Genomic DNA, 20,675 nt, shown 5'->3' with positions numbered 1-20,675 from the left:
TGATACACATCAGATTTTACTCATAATCCCATGTCCTTTACAATCTTGTACATCAGTTACTTTCCAAATCCGATGTCCTTTAGTACCCATACACATCAGAGTTTTTCCAAAACTTCATGTGTTTTAGAAACGGTTTACATCCAATTTTCTGCTGAACCGATGTCCATTATTTTGTCAATTTTTTAAAAAAAAAAAATTGGAAATGGTACTTCTAATGCAAATGAACTGTACGTTAATCCAAAACAGAGGCCATTCATAAATGGCAAACCATATTCCATTCATAGATGGCTTACCCAAATTGGAGGCCATTCAACCAAACATATCAAATTCATACCAAATTTTGACAAACGTTGTTCGTCATACATTGTTTGAATTCAAGCGACTAATTTAAACAATCCAACAAAGGTTTCGTAATACGTTTCTTACGACAACAAAACATGGCCTTCAAGATCCCGAGACAAACAGAGTTTTCTAATCAAACTAATAGATTACTACTACAACTAGGCATTCAGAAAATAGTTCGCCCACAAGTCCCGAACTTCATCGATTTCATCTTGTGAATATGCAATTTTGTCTTGAAAAACCTGAAAATCATGCACATGACGACGTCTTATATAATACCACAAATACTAAAACAAATTTGAAGCTCAATAATGGGATTTTATGGTAGTAAAACTTGGCAAGGCGACAACAAGCGAGGCCATCATAGGCTATCATAGTTCTTGTTGATCGGGCAAGGGGGTAAACATTACTTGAAAACATTATACAAGAGTTTTAAAATTTCGGGTAATCCGACCTCATCGATAGCTTTCGTCGGGTCCGAACGAGTCACAATTTCCAGATGTACCTCATTATGTAGTACCCGTTCTGTATCACCTTCTTGACGAGCACACTAAAACAAAGATGTTGGCAAATTAAAGCAACCATTTTTTGCTATTTAAACGTAATAAAACAAGTAGACATCTGATATAGTAATGAACTTACATTAATTTTCAGCCATTGCGGTGTTTGAGAACTCTTTCTTGCCCCACCGTTGTAGCCGTACACTCGTATAGCTCTATATAAGGTTTCCAATAAATAATTGTCGTGAATATAGTTCGAAATGGACATTCAAATAACATTGTGCATGCATAATAACTATCAAGTTCAACTTACGTATTAATGTAGGTTCTTAACTTTGAAGGCACTGAATTTCCCGTTGAATCAAACCAAAGTACTTGATTACGATCAACAACGTCAAATACAAGGAGCATCCAATGATCCCTGTGAATAATTTGTAATTTATTACATAATAATCAATAATCAAACTGTTGATACATTTTTTAATACGAGGCGGTAAGGCTGAGTACTTACTTAGCACCATATGGAGCGAAGTAAATTTTTTTTTTCAAGGCTTGCATCCTTGTAGAGATAAGTGTTATTGCATCATCTTGAGCATGGCCTAATAATGAAGTCACTTCTGGACATAAGAACCCATACATTTTGATGTCACAGACGCTAAACAAGTACCTATAACAATAAACATACAAGTATAACCAAAATTGTAAGATAAAATCAATGACCAATGTCAAACTAAATATATGAGATGCAATTTTAAATCCGAGTCATTACATACCCAAGAAAAGTCCAATGACTGGAAGGAAAGCTTCTCCATGTTCAATAGTGCGATATTGTCGTCCTTGGCTAGGCGCAGCCTTCGCTTAGATCCTAAGACATCCTCGGTCAAGTAGACATCGCTTTTGAGTATCGCCCATCATACTGACTACCTTGGACATTAATCGTCTGGACTCAAATTTTTGGTCCAAAAGAGTTTTCAAGTTGTTGTTTGATCTTGCCACCGACGATCAATTGTTCTACTCTTACCACTTTCTACCTTTTTTGACTTAGGACTCTCAATTGTCTTTCGCTTTTTGCATTTTGAGTTTGTGTCGACTTTGCCTCTGTCTCGCCTCACGTTTCTTCCGAGATTCTCAAGAAAAATGGAGAAGCTATAATTACCACTTTCATATCTTTGAAATACTTATGCAATTTTCAATTAAGTATGACTTTCATACCTGGCAGCGCAAAGTGATTAAATTCTTCGGCCAAAGAAGAAATGAACCAATTGCATCACCAACAAAGAGCAAAATCATCGGTTAGTACGGTAATGGTATGTCGTCCATATCTTCCATGATAACGTAAACGCATACCCTTAAATTTTCTACTCCAATTGGTTTACCGTGACATACGATGCCTTCTCGGTGGTCTTGAATACTCGTCCATTTGCCACCTTCTTCAAGTCAAGATTATCTTGCACAGATAGCTCGCACTCAAATCCCCGAGGAACAATAACGGACAAACAAATGAGCATTACTACAATATTAACTACTCTAAGCGGTGCGGGTGACTTGTTTCTTATTTATTTACCTTCTCGGTATATATCATCAAATGATGAGGCAGATTATCAAGAAATTCATCGTGCACACACTCGTTATCAATGTACTCGACCTCATCAACATCTTTTTCATTATGGACGGAGTAACTGATATTCTCGTTACTCCGTTTCTCTCCCATCATTTCCATTTTCTTATAAACATCGGCTGTACTTTTTCAAAGTGATCTGCTTGGTCAACTTCCCGAGAAACTCCGGCGATAATCCTCCCTCACTTTTTGCTTTGTTGCAGGCTTTTCTGGGGCATGTGCCAAAGTATTGCTTATGCCCCACTCGACCCCAACACCTCTTACACGACCATAATGCTCAAGCCAGTTCCAAGTACCTTAGTTAATTCATCAACCTTCCCACTCGGTACAAATTCCTTTTTCTTGACCATTTCCTTCACCAGTTTCGATTGGAAGTTATGAGCCACAACAAATTTAATTTCGTGCAATATATATAACATTAATAAATCAAGTATAGTCAGAAAGTGTGACACTCACATATTCTTCAACTTTTTTTTTAGTCTCCGGATTTAGACATTCACCATCTTTCCCTATTCTTCCCTCTATCCACAAGTCACCCCGTTTTATCACAGTTGGGGTTTCATCAGATAATTCTCCCGACTCATCGTTGCCCGCTTCTTCTTTTTCCTTTTCTTTCTCTTTCAATTTTGCTTCCAATTTCTGCCTTGTTTTCCGATAACCCCCACGAGACATTCTGTGGGGGTACTTGTTCTTCTTCTGCCTATCAGAAGCCGTCCTGATAGCCTGCAAAAAATATGTTACTTAAAAGCATGATAGTTATTTTCAGAACAGAAATTAAAATATATACTGAATGGTGACTACTCACTAGAAATTCTTCAGTCAAGCGCGACTCCTTAAACCTCTGCCATACCTCAGTTTTTAAGTAAGGATATTTCTTTACCGGATCAGTCTCAACAGGCAACTTTCGACCTTTAGGGGGTTTTCTGAACACGTAAAGCGCAGTCAACTTTGCCTTAAAGTTGGTCCATGTAGTATTTGCAATGCTGATAACTTGCTTCAACTTTGTCTCTGGAATGTCAAAGATCGTCTACAAATACAAAATTGGTAAATAACTTGTACAGTCAAAGTTTTTATAGCTACATATTTGTTAAGATACAGTCATTAGCAAGGACTTCTGATCTTACCAAAACATCTTCCCAAATCTTCACCTTAAGGTCCTCTTCAACATCCTTCCATGTTTTAATAGTGATTGGCACTTTCGCGCGTCCAAGTAGACCAACATAGCTAGTATACTTAGCACCATTCTTTCCAATAGGCTCACCATCGTCATCAAAATCTCACTTGTCGACTTTATACCTTGATCACGTAATAATGTCAACTCCTTCATAAGGACTACGCTCTTGCTTTTTCTCTTAGAAACTGAACTAGTAGATGGTAAAGAAGACATGATGACCTGCATCAACATTTATAGTAAAGGGAACAGAGGGGCATAAAATAATTAATAAAAACAAGCTAATATAATAGAGTACAGAATACATACAATAATTATTGGGGAAACAATAAACAACAGTTAGAATTTAGAGATTAAAATGCTGATGAAATTGTCTTAAGAATAGAACATAAGCAAGACTATTAATATTGATAGTAAAAGAAACTACCTACTGTTTTAATCCAAAGAATAATCAAGATTGCAGTTATGAGATAGTCTTTAAAAAAACATAAGTAGGTAAATTACAGATTGTAACAATAACTAGCTAATCGTCAACCCATAACCCTTCTTGATGATCATCTCATAGATAAAAGTCATCTACGTCTTCAAGATTTGTAGAAGTAGGCAATCCAGAAGAAAAAGGGGGCAATTCGTCATCAACTTCATCCATGATTTCCTTACCCAGAAATTTCTTCTTACCATGAAGAACAACCGACCACTTTCCATGCGCTGGATCTGTAACATAAAAGATTTGTCTTGCCTGATTAGCCATAATGAATGGCTCTGATTTGTAGCCTTCACGTGAAAAATCAACCAGCGTGAAGCCCATTTCATCAACTCGAACACCCTTACTATGTTCAACCCACATACAACGAAAAACAGGTATCCTAAACCAACATAGTCTAGCTCCCAAATTTCTTTAATGACACCAAAATATGGTGAGCATCATAAGCGTGTCTACTATCTTTAGCACTAGCAACACTCATTGACATAGCCATCAAAGCTATTCCACTATTTTGCATAGTACTTCTATCATCTTGATCCTTAGTGTAAAACGAATACCCATTGATGTCATAACCTTGATAAGTTAACACATGCATCCCAGTCCATGGGCTAACCACCTTACCTCATCGCTTACTTTCTCACGGTCGTTTATCAGCTCAATATCTACTTCATTTGTGAACCATTTTACGAATGACCGATTATGCTCCATGGTTAACCACCTTTCTCCTTTATCCGGATTTTCCGCACTTAGAAGGGTTTGATGCTTCTCTAAATATGGATGCACATCGACCATGTGTTGGAGAATATAAAAGTGTGCCTGAGCAAGGGTTTTGGATTAACAAAGGTGACTACATTTCTTCCCAGGGTACCTTGTCCCTCTATTCTTCCTTCATGTCGAGACGTTGGAAGCCCAATAGACTCAACATCGGACATGTAGTCATTGGTAAAGTCCAGCGCCTCTTCCGCCACATACCCTTGAATCATACATCCTTCTGGCCTGTTTTGGTTTCTTACATAGCCGGCTAAGGGTTTCATATATCGCTCAAATGGATACATATTTCTTAAAAAAACTGGTCCACAAATCTTAATTTCCCTCACTAAATGTACAATTATGTGTTGCATTATATCGAAGAAGGAAGGGGGAAAAAACATCTCAAGTTGACACATAGTAGTAATAACATCTCGTTGTAAAGAATTCAATGTATCTGAGTCAACGACTTTGCTAAATATTGCATTGAAAAAATAGCAAAGTCTAATAATAGCTCCCCGAACAGAGTAGGCGTAACTCCACGAAGCGCTACTGGAAGCAATTGTTGCATTAAAGTGTGACAATCATGTGATTTCAAGCCTACAAGTTTTAACTCACAAAGACACAAGATTTTTATGTTGGATGAATAGCCTTGCGGTACCTTCACCCCATGTAAACATTCACGTACACTTCTTTTTTTTCGTTCGTGACAAAGTAAAACAAGTCAGGGGTAAATAGGTTCTTGAACCTCTAAGTTGTGGTGCTAATTCTGGTCGTATCTTTTGAGCAACCATATCTTGTCTAGCTTTGAGACCATCTTTGGTTTTACCAAAGATGTTGAGGAGTGTGCCAATAATGCTATCACACACATTTTTCTCCACGTGCATGACATCAATACAATGTCTCACGGACAAATGTTTCCAATATGGTAAATCCCAAAATATAGACTTCTTTTTGTATAAGGTCCCATTATTTGTCCTCTTATATGGTTTTCCAAAATTATTTTCAATGTTTTTGACTTTTTCATAAACCTCTTTCCCACTTAAAATTTTTGGAGGGTTTCTAAGTTCTTGTTTCCCATTAAATGGCTTCATTTTTTTTCCTATAAGGGTGTGAGCGGTGGAGCATTCTTCGGTTACACAGGTAAACATTCTTTCCACCATGAACTAAACGATCGAAATCGTATCCTCCTCACAACCGGGCACGCTTTAGCACCTTTCACAAAAGATAACCCGATAGGTTGCCATAAGCCGGGAAATCATTAATGGTGCAAAATATCATGGCACGTAGATTAAACGTCTCACGACGATAAGCATCATATACCTCTACCCCTTCATCCCATAATAACTTCAAGTCATCAATCAAAGGTTCTAGGTAAACATCTATATCATTTCCAGGTTGCCTAGGCCCCGAAATCAGTAGTGACATCATTAGATATTTACGCTTCATGCATAACCAAGGAGGCAGATTATAAATTGTTAGCAAAACAGGCCATGTACTCCACTGACTACTTAGATTACCAAGCGGATTCATACCATCAGTACATAGCCCAAGCCTTAAATTTCTATCCTCGGATCCAAATTCAGAAACAAATGATCAATGGTTTTCCACGTGTTGAATCAAAGGGATGGCGAATTTTGTCATCTGAAATTCTACCATCAGCGTGCCATATTAAGTTCTTCGCATCTTTTAAATTTGAAAACATTCTTTTAAATCTAGGGATAATGGGAAGATACCACAAAACTTTAACAGGGACCCCTATATTTTTTTGGGAATTTTTTTTTGGCAACTTGTAACGTGAAGCACCACACTTTGGACATTTGTCTAAATCTTTATAATCTTTTCGAAACAAAATGCAGTCGTTACGACATGCATGTATCTTAACATAATCAACTCCCATTGGACACAAAATTTTCTTAGCATCATAGGTACGTCTAGGGAGTTCATTGCCATCGGGTAAAATCTTCCCCAACAATTCAAGCAAACTTGTGAAACTTTTATCACTCCATCCATTTTTCGCCTTTAAACTATATAATTTTAAAGTTGCAGATAGGCGTGTGAAACTTGAACCAGGATATACGGGTTTCATTGCATCACCAAACAGCCTATCAAACCTCTCAATTTCAGTTGGGTCTTCAGTGGATTGCTTTAAATCATTAATAAGATCGTCTACTCGATCGTAATTTTCATCAAAATCATCTCCCTCAAAGTTGCTATCATCCTCTAAATTACTACACATAGTAGGCAACACATCCTCCCCATGCCAAATCCACCTTGTATAACTTTTGTCAATACCATTACATAAGAGGTGACTTTTCAATTCTACAAAGATCTACATACTCATTATTTCCACATTTAACACATGGACAAAAAATCTGTTCCACATTCTCTGCATTATTGATAGCATGACTAACAAAATCCTCTACCCCTTTCCTATATATAGGATCCAACCGATCAACCAACATCCATTCGCGATCCATATTCCTAATCTCCATAATTAACAATCCACCTTGGTTATTTTGAGGATTCACCGCAAAAAGTATACGATATTATTGTACAAATTCGGGACGAGTAATTAAAAAATCGAAAACCTAAACACTACATACTTAACATCTACCCCATAACTAACAATCCACTAAAGACCCAAATACATACTGCAAGTATAATCAGGATCCCAAATTTGTTTCTTATTCTACCTTTCACTCACTCAACCTCCGTCCCCGCCTCTACACTCAACGAGTCTCGAGATTACTAACTAAACACAACAGTTGTAGACATAGTATAGAATAAAAAAAACAACCTAATTCACACTCACACATTTGTTATTCGTTATTAAGCAAGCAAATCAAAATCTTACAATATTAACCAGGAATGCATGCAGTAAATAGGTATTAGCAAAAACCCCCAATTTGATTATCAAAACAACAATTTATTATGAGCCCATAATTCATTATTCAAACAAAACTGGAAATAGAACAAATAAAATAACACAATACAGTAAAACAATCAAATTAACCCTAAATTAAAAACATTAAGAAGAAAAATACCTAATCTGAGATGATGGTAAGACGATGATCTTGCCGCCGACAATACGCCTGATGATGGTTGCTGATGAAGACGATGAAGAATAATGACGGAGTGAATGAATGAATGAATATATGAATGAATGAATGCAGAACGAAGGTGGAGTGATTAATTAGGTTAGGTTTTTATTATTAAGGAAACAAAATGACGAATAAGTAGGAGGTGCATGGGGGGGTTAATTATATTAGATTAGGGGAATTTGTGGAGTCAGTTTTTTTGCGCGCAAAATGGAGATTGGGTTAACATCAGACTTATGTAAGCCCGATGTAATTGTCCACTAAATAGACATGGGTTCTATTAGAAACGACATGTCCATTAATGTCAGAAATAATGGGCATGGGTTTAAAAACACACCCGATGTACATAGGTTTATATGAACATCGGTTTTTTGAAAAAATATGATGTGCATAATTATTACATCATATTTTTAAAAAATCAGATGTCCACCCACTGATGTCCTTGACAGGTTTTGTAGTAGTGATGATTGTAAATCAGTAGCCGATCTACTTTTTTTATGTAAAAGGTGACACCTTTCGAAACTGGGAGCATCTTTCTGGCTCTCTTACCTTGACCAGTTGATCTAGCTAACATCCATGGCGTGCAACATAGAAACTATTACACCACAGGTTCGTTCTGTGAACAAGATAGTCTTGCGCAATAAAAAATGGTTATATATCTATAAAACTATATTAAAAGGGTAACCTTAAAAGGCCACGTAGACAAAGTCACATAGGCGAAGAAAAAGCCACGCGTGCATTAGGAATGCCACATCTATAAATCTATATAATTTATACTATATAGTTAAAAGGCAACTTAATACATTTAATTTTTTTCCATGTAGGATTATCATAATTAAATTTTATTAATTTATATTGTTAATATTAAGGCTACTTTATTAAATTTATTAAAATTCATTATAAGGTTTAGTAATATTTTTTTGTGTGGAAACCATAAGGTCATGATTTAAATTATAAAGATAAATTAAAAATTTAGTCCCATCATTTAAATCATTCAATTTGTTCATCTAATTCCTCCTTAACCATAAATATAGTAGCTAAAAGGTCTTATATAGTAAATAAAAAATATAATAATTTGGATTATAAAGCTACTAATATCTATAAATTTATAAATATATTTAAAAGGAAAACCAAAATATCTATCATCATCAATATGTCATATATATTTTAACTATATAGTTAAAAGGCAACTTAATACATTTAATTTTTTTGCTATGTAGGATTATCATAATTAAATTCTATTAATTTATATTGTTAATATTAAGGCTACTTTAATAAATTTATTAAAACTCATTATAAGGTTTAGTATAATATTTATTTTTGTGTGGAAACCATAAGATCATGATTTAAATTATAAAAATAAAATAAGAAGTTACTCTCATCATTTAAATCATTCAATTTGTTCATCTAACTCCTCCTTAACCATAAAGATAGTAGCTAAAAGATCTGATATGTAGTAAATAAAAATTCTAATAATTTGGATTATAAAGCTACTAATATCTACAATTTATAAATATAATTAAAAGAAAAACCAAAATATCTATCATCGTCAATATGTCATATTTTAATTACATATGCAAGATAACTTTTTAAACGACTTTCATGCAAAGTGGAGTTTGTAAGAAAAAAAAATTAATAATGATAATAATAATAATGATAATAATAATAATGATAATAATAATAATAATAATAATAATAATAATAATAATAATAATAATAATAATAATAATAATAATAATAATAATAATAATAATAATAATGCAAACCTTTTACATATCATTTCTCATTTTCCCATATTTATATTTATATTAAACTTCATAATAATGAAAAATGGATGCTCAAAAGTCATAAACTTGATCTTTATTTATACCTATATTAAATTTGATAATAATGAAAAAATAATATTTAATAGCCATAAAACGCATCCGTAATTGTTTTTTTTTTTTTTGGAAGGCAAAATTTGTAAGCAAAAAATTTCTTATCTCTATCGTTAATAGAATGGTATGTGTCACCGATATTATTAACTAATTTTTTTTATTTTTTTATTGGAAGTTTCATTGGGTTATGAAGTGTTCATCACATTTTCAATTTCGCGTATGTGTTTGTTTTGTTCTCATTTAGGTGTTATCAAGAATATTTATTGTGTTAACCTCTTCCAAGGTAAATATACTTACATCTCTACGATTTTATTATCATTCCCTCTTTTTTTCATTACTTAAGGTGAAACTAAGTTAATAACGATAATATTGCATAAAACAAATTCCACTATTATTGTGTTACTTTTTTTTAATAGGTATGATTTATTGAAGAAAGAAGATTATAAGGAGAAGTGAAATACTAAGATTGCTTAAATAACTATATTTTACATACTAACTAAAGATTGGTGACATCAACGTGGAATCGTGGATGATTAATAATTTTTTGAGCATTTATTCTATATATTTTGAAATATCACAAAAACTCCGGAGAGTCGGTCTCTCAATAGCGTTATTGAGAGACCTCTCACATGATGGGGTGAGGGACCCACTGAATTTCTTTTTTCTCTATTATGTCTCTCACTAAGTTAGTGGGAGACGGTCTCTCATGAGACCTACTGAATATCTATACGGCTAAAAGGTGGAAAATTTTAGGGGATGACATAGCATTTTTTGTATAATATTGTTTAATAGGTGAAGTATTAGAAAATAATGATCCAATTGTTGTTCAAGTTGTTGCTGCTTTAAAATTTTTAGTTCCGCAATTTATTATTGTATTAGCTTCAATTTTATGGGGGTATGAAATGTTAGTTTTGTCATAACATTTCTAATTGTGTGTTTTATGTTATTTTCAGAATTGTTGATAAAATTTTGATATCTAATTTGTGAGAGTGCTCTATTTTTGGAGATCTTTGTTTGATAATATAGTTTTGTTTAATTTAATTATATATATGAATACTTATAATATTAATTCCTAACAAACCCCAACAAATCACACCCAAACCCCAAACCCCAAACCCGCATGACACAACCAAGTACCCAATCCACTTAGTAGTTACTATTCATTCTCCAAGTTACCATTCAAATAAAGGTGAATAGTAACTCTCCCCTCACACTTTTATTAAATAAATAAAGGTGTAAGATAAGGAGTAAGATGTCTCATGCCAGAATGACACATCTTGAAAAACTTTCATCCGTAAACCGCGAGAAGGTGTGGTCCAAAACTCATTTGTAATTGCAACATCACTTCATAATAATACTTATTTTAATCACTTCACCCATAATAATATTCCACGATACCTTTGCTCTCTCCAATTATTTTAGCTCACCATAATATTTTACATTATTTAATTCACTTTCTTAATTCATGTGTCATTTCAACAATAAGATAATTATCGGGAATAGAAGGGAGTATCTATTTCAACAATAAGAGTCTAACCGCACTCTTTTCGCTATCTTTGGTCACAAATTCTCCCTTATGACGGAGGGTATCCGTCACAAACTTGTGACGGGTACCATATTGTCTCACAAAAAACCCATAGGGGTGAGAGAAGGAGCACATGGGGTGAGTGCCCATCTTATCCCCTCTACCCATTTCCACTCACAAAATAACCGTCGCAAGATCCGACCCGTCACAAGATCTATTCATCTTTGGTAACCTGAAGTCCTGAACAATGATTCTGAAGGAGGTAATGACATTGTGATGCGTGGAAGAAGGGCCCCCCGTCTGGTCAGTGTTGCCTTAAAAGTCAAAAAGTGATAGAGGAATTACGGGTCCGCGTGTTGTCCTCCTTGATACTACCCTTCGCTTCCCTACTTACTGCCTTCCCAAGATTTTAAAAACTCAGTACACTCCCAACTCAAAAAATGCATCTCTACCACTTCACTCTGCACACCCTAACCTTCCTCTTCCTCCTACCCATCTGTCCCTCCGCAACAACATGTCGCGACGAATGCGGCACGCTCCATATCCATTACCCATTCGGCGTGGACGACGGTTGTGGTGCCCCCCAGTTCCGCAACATGTTTACGTGCAACACCTCATCCCAATCCCTTTTCTTCATCACTCCCAACGGTAACTTCAAAGTCCAATCCATTGACTACAACTCCCAAACCGTAACCGTATACGACCCTGACATGTCCACTTGTACCATCCTACAACCTCACCATGACCTTCGCCTCTCTGACATCCAATACGCCATCATTCCCCCTTCACCTGATACAGTCTTTGCCCTTCTTAACTGTTCTGTTGACTCTCCCGTTCTTAACCGATACCGGTCACTATGTTTCGACGTGGCGGGACATAAATGTGACGAACTCTATTCCAGCTGTAACTCGTTTAGAGTCTTCACTAGTCCCGACCTGTTAACCCCTGGCATAACTAATAATAATACCGGTCCTAATGGTTATTTTTACGCCGGGGGTAACAATTTTAATTATAATAACAATAATAATGTTACTGGGGGTGGTTTTGGTACTGGCACAGGTGCAGGTGGAGGTGTAAGTGGGGGTGGTATTGGTACTGGCACCGGAGGAGGTGTAAGTGGGGGTGGCATCGGTACAGGGGGAGGCATTGGTACTGGGGGAGGTGTAAGCGAGGGTGGTATTGGTACTGGTACTGGGGGCGGTGGGAGTATAGCACCGCCCCCGTGCTGTTTTACGGGTTATAGCACGGTGAAGGTTATGAGTATGGATATATTAGATTGTACGCATTTTACGAGTTTTTACAATGCCGATAAACTGAGAGGAGTTGGGCCGATGGATTGGTCGTATGGGTTGAAATTTAGTTACAGTGTGCCGGATATGGGGTGTGAGAGGTGTGCTAAATCGGGTGGGAGTTGTGGATTTGATGCTGAAACTGAAGCTTTGATGTGTCTTTGTTCTGCTGCTGTCAATTCCACTAGACAATGTGGTATGTTTTATTTCCTTCTTTACTTAATACTTCTCCGTAGTATCTTCCCAAGCCCCAACTATGGGCTTATACACTTCAAAGGTTACACAGTAAGTCTCTCCTAGGACCATAGTAAAATGAAAATGGCATAAATAATATTCTCACATTTATTTGTATCTATAGGTCGAACCTTTTATTAGTCCCTATACATCTTCATTTTATCCCTTTATAATACTAGGCGTTTTAAGTTTAAGACTGATATTCCCGCCTTAAATAAGAATTTGTGAAAGCTTTTTAATGTGCACACATTTTTATTTGTGCATGCATTCTAGAGAGGGTAAAACACAACCAAGATCATGAGACCAATCTTTGCACATTAATTTCTAAACTTGAATAACTGATTTAGGTCATGGCCGAGAACCTTCTGAGATCCGAAACATTGTAATCCTAATTGTAGTCTGTATTAGAGTAATGTGGTTATTCCCCTATTGGCGTTTCAATGTTATGTTGACAAATGACAAGAGTAAGAATTGTTTTTTTTTTTGGTCTAAACCATCCGGTAATCCAAACCACATTGGGCCGACTAATCTGGATTTCGGGGCGTGTCCAAGGATTACGGTATTTAAACACCTCCCAATCGCAGTTGTGGGGGATCGATCCGCAGACCTCTCTACCAAGCGCAGCCCTCATGCTACCACTGCGCCAACTAACGATTGGCCTTTTCTACAAGTCATGTAGCATTTGTATCCTGTGTATTCTTTACTACAGAATTCATCATATTATCATACGATTATACGAAAATGAGTGTTGTATACATTGCACCCCACTAAAAACGCCATTGTGTAGGACACTTTACAATACACGAGCGTATATTAGATCAATGAGGAGTGCAACCGACCTTCTCCTACCAATCTTCTCTAACGTTCTCCAATCTCCGCTCATAACGGCTTAGAAATATTGCTAATATGGGTCAACAATTTTGGTTTCCAGGTGTAGGAACTGATATGGATGCTGCTCAACATCGGATACCCTCAACTTTTACCCAAGCACTTATTATAGGATTGGGATTCCTTTTTCTTTCAAGATGAGGCTTTGAGGCATAGACCTACCCAATTAGTACTAATGTGTTCGATTAACGATTATATATCTGCATTTATAAGACTTGATGTTTTAACTTAATCTGTGTTAATATAGAACCGAGTATCAGTTAATTGTTTTGCTAAAACTTGTTTGAATTGGCATAAGTATTATGGCGTACTCGAGAGGAATGCAAACGGAAATATCAGGAAACATCGGTAGTAGTTAATAGTGATAGCCTATTTATATAATACAGGAAGTTGTGACTTGTATTTACACAGCAAGAATGAGTAACATAGGCACATAGCAAGGAAAGGTTCGGCTTTTAGCCTTCAATGAGTGACCAAGTGTTGGAGATTTGTGACTACAGATATGTTCAGCCGGATTGGTATTGGTATCGGTGATGGTGCTGGAGACATGATAATTGGCTCTGGTAACAACAGTGACTGAACAGCCAGATTTCTCCCGCTGACTTCTTCCAAAAATACCAGCATTCTCCTGGCTTTCAATAGTCCTTCATCACTTGCTTTATCTGAAATATTAAAACCAACATGCTCTGTAATTGAGAGATTTTATATATACAAAGGAAACCAAATGAAATTTCTTCTTAGTTACTCGAAATGTGAAAGCATCTCTCTTTCATACACTTTCACTGTGAAATACACACATTTCACGCATGGTTTACTCGTTAACCGAAACATTAGCATGAAGCTAGTTCGTACCTTGTAATAAGCTAGTTTGATGAGCCTGAGCCGCGGCAAAGGACCATTGAATGAGCGTCGGGGTGATGATTGTGATGAGAGCCCAGAAGACGAATATCAATACAAATGCACCCTTTCTCATTAGCTTATATTACTAGTTACAGCAAATAAAGAAGAAAATAGGTTCAATGTGTGTGCCCTTATGCTTATAAAACAAAAGTATTTAAGGGTTTTAGTTGAGAAATTATCAAATGTATTACACTGTATTAAGGACAAAGAGGGATGTTAAAAAGTGTCTTAGCTGGCCATGTTTAGGAGGATGTGTGCTTTAAAAAATTCCAATACCATACCCACATCAGAATATTAGAATAAAACACATATTCTCATCACAAACTTGTAACGGGTACCGTTTCCTTTCACATAATGTCCATAAGAGCCTAAGAGGTGAGTGGGGAAGTACATGGGGGTGCCACACCTTGTCCCCTCTTCCTTTTTTGTGAGAAATTACAAGTTAATCCCGTCACAAGCAAGACTAGCTGAGAATAAAATTGTTAATTACTTTTTCTATTTGACTTCTATTGTTCCATCTTTTTCTAAAATTTATTCCAAATTAATTGTCCTCTCTTAAATATGATATGATAATTGAGTGAGAAATAAAACATACATCGGATGTATTACCTCAGACCTCATTAGTTTTTGAGCTTATGTGTATTTTTTCTGAGCTTTTTAAAGTTTATAAGTTACATTTTAATTTTTTGCCATTAAAACTCAAATTTAACTCAATTTATATGTAATGTTTTTGAGTTATATTGTAATTTTTTGGGTTTAAGGTTTAATTGAATTAACTCAAAAACTTTATAGTAAAACTCAAAAACTTTAAAACAAAACTCGAAAACTTTATTGTAATGCTCAAAAACTAGGCAATTGGTGGTAATACATCGGATGTATAATCCACTTACTGTTGAGTCAACCCTCTAAAAAATAGCATTATCCCTATTTTCTTTATTTCAAGGAATCTGATTGTTATTTTACGGCTATTTTTTAACGTAGTTGCTCATTCATGTACGGAATTTACTTATTCATGTACTTTTTTTTCATTAGTTTTCCATTGCATACCCTTTGCCTAGAAACAAAAGAAAAAAAACTCTCTCTAATTCTCTCCCTCACAAAATTAATCAAATTTATCAAATCCGCAAATTACAATTATGGATGTTAATTCTCGTATCAAGTAATAATTTTAATTCGTAATTTTATTATTTATTTTATATCAAATTACGGAATTGATTTCGACTAACTAAATTAGGGTTTGTTTAAACCGTCGCCGGCGTTGGGGTGAGGGAAGGCGTTCGTCGCCGGCGTTGGGGTGAGGCACGGCGTTCATCGCCTGTTGTGGCGGTGACGCTGGTGGCAGGGTATGGGGTAGAGAGGGTGTCCGTTGTTGTCCTGAGCTGCTCATACTGTTATTGTTTTCTCACCGATGCAAAATCGTTGCCTTAAAATGTACAATTTGTTGAACTGATCAAGTCAAATTAGCTTGTGAATACGCTCCAATGAATTTTTTAGCTATTATGAGTGCAGATTTGTAAGATTATGGTACACTTTAATTCACAATTTTGTTGAATATATGCAAAAGTACTCCGTACCAAATTCAGTAATGCCGAGGAGAAAACAGACTTTAGACAATCAATACACTTGAAAATAATTAGACATAAATCAGAATTAATTATTGATTGTAAGTATACAGTTAAATCCTTCTCCCAATAGATAATAGTAAGTTGAATAAGTACAATGCCCATAAAAAAAGTGCATATCTTCAACATGATGCAACTCTGGACTCTTGTTCCGTAAATAATGTGAACTGTGGAACCAAAGAAAGAGGAATACCAATCTTGAAACTATTGATAAGTTACTGCAATGGGGCTTCTCACATTATGTTTTCCACCGACCCAAACCAAAGATCCGAATGATGAAGCGCCCCTGGTAGTTACTTTCGCTCCTGACCCAGTGAAAGTAACCTTGTAAGGCAGTTTCTCACCCTACGCTTTAAAATTCAAAACCTTAGGTTTGACAACCACCTTAACATCCTTAGGCTTCTTTACAGATACCTTGTACTTAATTTTGGAAGCTCCTACATTAGTTTAGATCACCCGGCTGAAGTCTTACACCCTTTGCTGGACTTGGGCAGGTGTAGTTCTTCCTAGCCAAAATAGAGACCTGGTCATTAGTGTAACTAATACTGCACAAGTACTGCAGTATCCAAATGCAAACGGGGTTGCAAACTAGAGCGCGGTTGGATATAAATGCATCTGAAATAAGGTGAACCGATTTTATCAGTGCCGCATTGCCACTTAGATGAGGACAAGACATTGAAGTTCCTAAAATTATATCTAAGAACAAGCAAATTTTATCAGTGCCGCAATTTTATCAGTGTCGCAATGTCAGCGAAAAGCTCTTCCCCTTCATTAAATCGAATCGAATTGATTCGAACCGAATTAAATAAGCAAATAAAGAACAACAAATAATTCATATACCTAAGAACAACAATAACTGGAATTAAATCGAATCGAATTGATTCGAACCGAATTGAATAAACAAGTGACGAGAAATATACCTGATCAAGATCATCGTTGGGAGCCGGATGGTGGGTGGCGCAAGGGAGAAGGCGGTGAGGGTGGTGGATGGTGGCTGCCGAGAGGTGGTTGAATGGTTCTAATTAGAGCAGTAAAGAGTAAAGAAGATGAGAGAGATTGAAAAGGGTATTAAGATAAAATAATTAAAATAAAAGGGGTATTATTGTCATTTACGTCCATGAATGAGTAAAACTCGTACATGAATGAGCACCACCCTTTTTTAAATCCTTTTTTAAAATAGAAAACGAACAATTAAACTGAAATGCGATTGTTATATTCATAACCGGATTTTAGTTGTTGAGAGTAGTTGTAGCGTAGGGAATGTTGAGATTCCATTTCGTTGTTGCAATTAATGGGCTAAGCCACTTTATCAGCTGGACTTTTGGCTTAATGACACCCTTTTGTTAAGGAAGCAAGCATAATCAATTCTATGATAATATGATGCTAATCATGTACTCTCTCCGTCCGAGTGAATTGTTGTCCTTTGGTTTGGCACAAACACTAAGAAAAGAGGAGCAGACCAATAACTAAACGACAAGTGAAACAAATTAAATGTGAATGATCAAATTACTCATCAAGTTCATTGTTAAAATAGAAAGAACAACAAATAACTGAAACACCCCAAAGTGAAAAAAAAAAACAAATAACCGGAACAGAGAGAGTACAATTAATACTGATCAATGATTCATTCCAGAGTACAATTTGTAGTATATTATTAAGGTATTCATTACTTCTAAGTAGGGGTGGCAATGAGATCCAGATCCTGCCCATATCCTTGGATCCAGATCTTACGGACCGGATATGGATCGCAATATCTTAGATCCAGTGGATAAGGATACGGATATGGATGGTATGGTCGAGATCCATATCCTACCCTTAGATCCATTTTTATTTTATTTTATTAATCAATAAGTTAAGTTAAAAAAATAATAAAACTATATACTGTGGTTTTTTAAAAAAAATTCATACATCAAATCATGATTTTTTCTGATTAACATTTTTCGGTTAAAATAATAGTTTTTTTAGTGTTATTGTAATTTTATAAGACTTTATTTTTATCTTATTAAAATTTTTGCTTTATTATTTGTATCTAATATATAAAACTATTATGTCACAATAAAATCCAAAAATTAATATTTTCATTTTTTAAAAGGGAGTTTTCCTTTACTATCAAAAGGATATGGATAGATCCTGATCCGGTCCAGATCATGTGAATCGGATATAGATATGAGAATTTCAGATCCTGTAAATATGGACCGGATCTGAATCTTATAGGATCATATCCATTGCCATCCCTACTTCTAAGTATATGGTCGGTTTCATCTTTTAGTTAAAATGGTTCACTCAAATGACATCGAAGTCTCAATGGCGTCGAATCGGATGAGTCTTTCTTGTCATAAAACGAAGCAAGTCCATGAAATGACCGGACTTCCGTGATGGACTTAGGAGTAGGCCACGACTTGATTGCCTCAATTTTGGTTTGATCGACCGAAACCCCGTCTTTAGATACCATATAGTCGAGAAAGATGACACTCTCGACCAACAACGAACACTTCTCCCTCTTTCCATAGAGTTTCTGCCCTCGAAGTGTGTCGAACACCTCTCGAAGGTGTTTGAAATGTTCTTTCTCAGTTCGACTGTACCCCAAAATGTCATTCAAATAGACGACAACAAATCTGCTCAAGAAAGGTTTGAGTACCTCGTTCATGAGTCGCATAAAAGTACTCAGAGCATTGGTTAATCCGAATGGCATGACGGTCCACTCGTATAACCCATGTCTAGTCTTGAACGCGGTTTTCCACTTGTCCCCTTATCTTATTCGTATTTGGTGATAACCACTCCTCAAGTCGATCTTAGAAAAGATCTCGGACCCATGTAACTCATCAAGCATGTCGTCAAGCCTTGGGATAGGAAAACGATACTTGATAGTTATGTTGTCACGGCTCGACTATCAATGCACATTTGCCACGTCCCATCCTTCTTTGGAACAAGTAGAGTAGGGACGGCACATGTCGGAATTGGAGGAACAAGGGAGGATCGAAAGGGAGTCCGACGAGTAGTGTTGGCGAACCCAAGTCGGCTGCCACCCCTAGTTCCACGGCAAGAACGCCCGCTTCTAAGGAAACATGTCTCTCCAAAGTACGATGTTTAAAGTGTCAGGGGTTTGGGCACTATCAAAGCACGTGTTCAAATAAACGATTGATTACCTTGAGAGACGTTGTTGCTTGTCGGGATGAGTTATTTGATGAGGAGGAATGATTGGGTGATGTGTTCAATTTCGAAGAAAGAGAAGAGGAGGAAGACGTCGAGAATGTCGAGTCCTACGCTGCTCCTAGTTACGATTGTGCTTTGGTTCTTCAAACCCAACAAGTTGAATCTACACCCATTGAATCGGAGCAAAGAGATCAAATATTTCACACTAAATGTCAAGTAAAGAACAAGTGGTGTAGCCTAATCATCGATGGAGGCAGTTATACTAATGCGGCCTCGCTCAAAAGCTATTCGCTCTATGAGTACCGAACGTGGGAAAGCTTCTAACATGTCCATGTTTGCTAGCGAACAAGAGGTTGATGAAACTATTGCCGAGGGTGATTATGTTTACTTAATGGTGGTCAACGAGGCGCCTAGTGTTGGAGTGAAAAACGCCCAATTGGTAGCGCTCTTAAAGGAATTCGAAGATGTTTTCCCCGATGATCTACCACCTGATTTACCACCTATTCGTGAGATCGAACACCAAATTGATCTCATTCCCGGAGCTTCATTGCCAAACAAAGCGGCCTATCACCACATTGTCAAACACTAACCAATCAACCTTCCCCATCTTATGTCCCATCAAATTCAATAAATGGCAACTGAATTCCAAAACGGGAACTTTGACAAAAATGTCGTGGTACCATATGGGATGTGGCTCTCTATCTTTTTTATGAATAAATAATTGGTCATGAAAGGTAGCCCCACCATTGAAAAATTAAGCGATGAAATGACTTCGGGTCTCCTCTCTCGGATGAATATGGAAATTAGAAATGAGAAATTATTGAGGAAAAATTAAGGTGGAGGTTATGGAACAGTTGGGTTCACTGTTGATCAGGGTGTGGTTATTGCCAAGTTGAATCAACTTGTTGGGCTTGTGAATTACTTAATCAAGGAAAATGCAAAGCTTAGGGATGAAGTGACAGATCTCCGTACCATGAATGAGGACATCTTCGAACACCTTGATGAAAAGAAGCCGAAAGAAAAGGCTTAAACCCTTGCCCTCCTAATCCTTTTATCCTTCATTCCCTTGGCTTAATGTTTGTTAAACTCTCTTGCAAGTTTGGATGTTTTATTTTTTATTTTTGCTTGAACAATATTTGCATGTGGTTTGAATCGTGTAGCTAGTATGAACTTGTTTTATCCCTCCTAGATGATGTCAAGAGGGGACAGTAGTTCTAACGTGCT

At 36.3% G+C, this 20,675-nt stretch overlaps 1 protein-coding gene and 2 long non-coding RNA genes across 3 annotated transcripts; 1 reads left to right on the top strand and 2 right to left on the bottom strand.

Annotated features, from left to right (window-relative positions):
• Positions 1-865: 865 nt before the first annotated feature.
• Positions 866-1,427, bottom strand: LOC141594396 (uncharacterized). Its single transcript, XR_012522174.1, has 3 exons — positions 1,156-1,427; positions 985-1,057; positions 866-892 (listed from the first exon to the last, which is right to left on the bottom strand). It is a non-coding gene; the product is annotated as an uncharacterized LOC141594396 (long non-coding RNA).
• A 10,285-nt stretch (positions 1,428-11,712) lies between these two features.
• On the top strand, positions 11,713-14,046 carry LOC141596917 (uncharacterized). Its single transcript, XM_074417190.1, has 2 exons — positions 11,713-12,850; positions 13,820-14,046. The coding sequence occupies exons 1-2, from the start codon at positions 11,806-11,808 to the stop codon at positions 13,915-13,917; spliced, it is 1,143 nt and encodes a 380-aa protein (XP_074273291.1). The 5' UTR covers positions 11,713-11,805; the 3' UTR covers positions 13,918-14,046.
• Positions 14,047-16,309: 2,263 nt separating this feature from the next.
• Positions 16,310-17,571, bottom strand: LOC141594395 (uncharacterized). The gene is made up of 2 exons (XR_012522173.1): positions 17,219-17,571; positions 16,310-16,913 (listed from the first exon to the last, which is right to left on the bottom strand). It is a non-coding gene; the product is annotated as an uncharacterized LOC141594395 (long non-coding RNA).
• Positions 17,572-20,675: the final 3,104 nt, after the last annotated feature.

This window comes from Silene latifolia, chromosome 8, assembly GCF_048544455.1.
Source record: "Silene latifolia isolate original U9 population chromosome 8, ASM4854445v1, whole genome shotgun sequence".
NCBI lineage: Eukaryota > Viridiplantae > Streptophyta > Magnoliopsida > Caryophyllales > Caryophyllaceae > Silene > Silene latifolia.
The sequence above is the reverse complement of the archived record's forward strand: the minus strand, read 5'-3'. Positions and strand labels throughout refer to the sequence as shown.

Excerpts from the sequence above, each read along its gene's own strand:
- LOC141596917 (XM_074417190.1), top strand. The coding sequence starts at position 11,806 with ATGCATCTCTACCACTTCACTCTGCACACCCTAACCTTCCTCTTCCTC. Across the intron at positions 12,851-13,819 it reads CAATTCCACTAGACAATGTG|GTGTAGGAACTGATATGGAT; the intron begins GTATGTTTTATT and ends TTTGGTTTCCAG.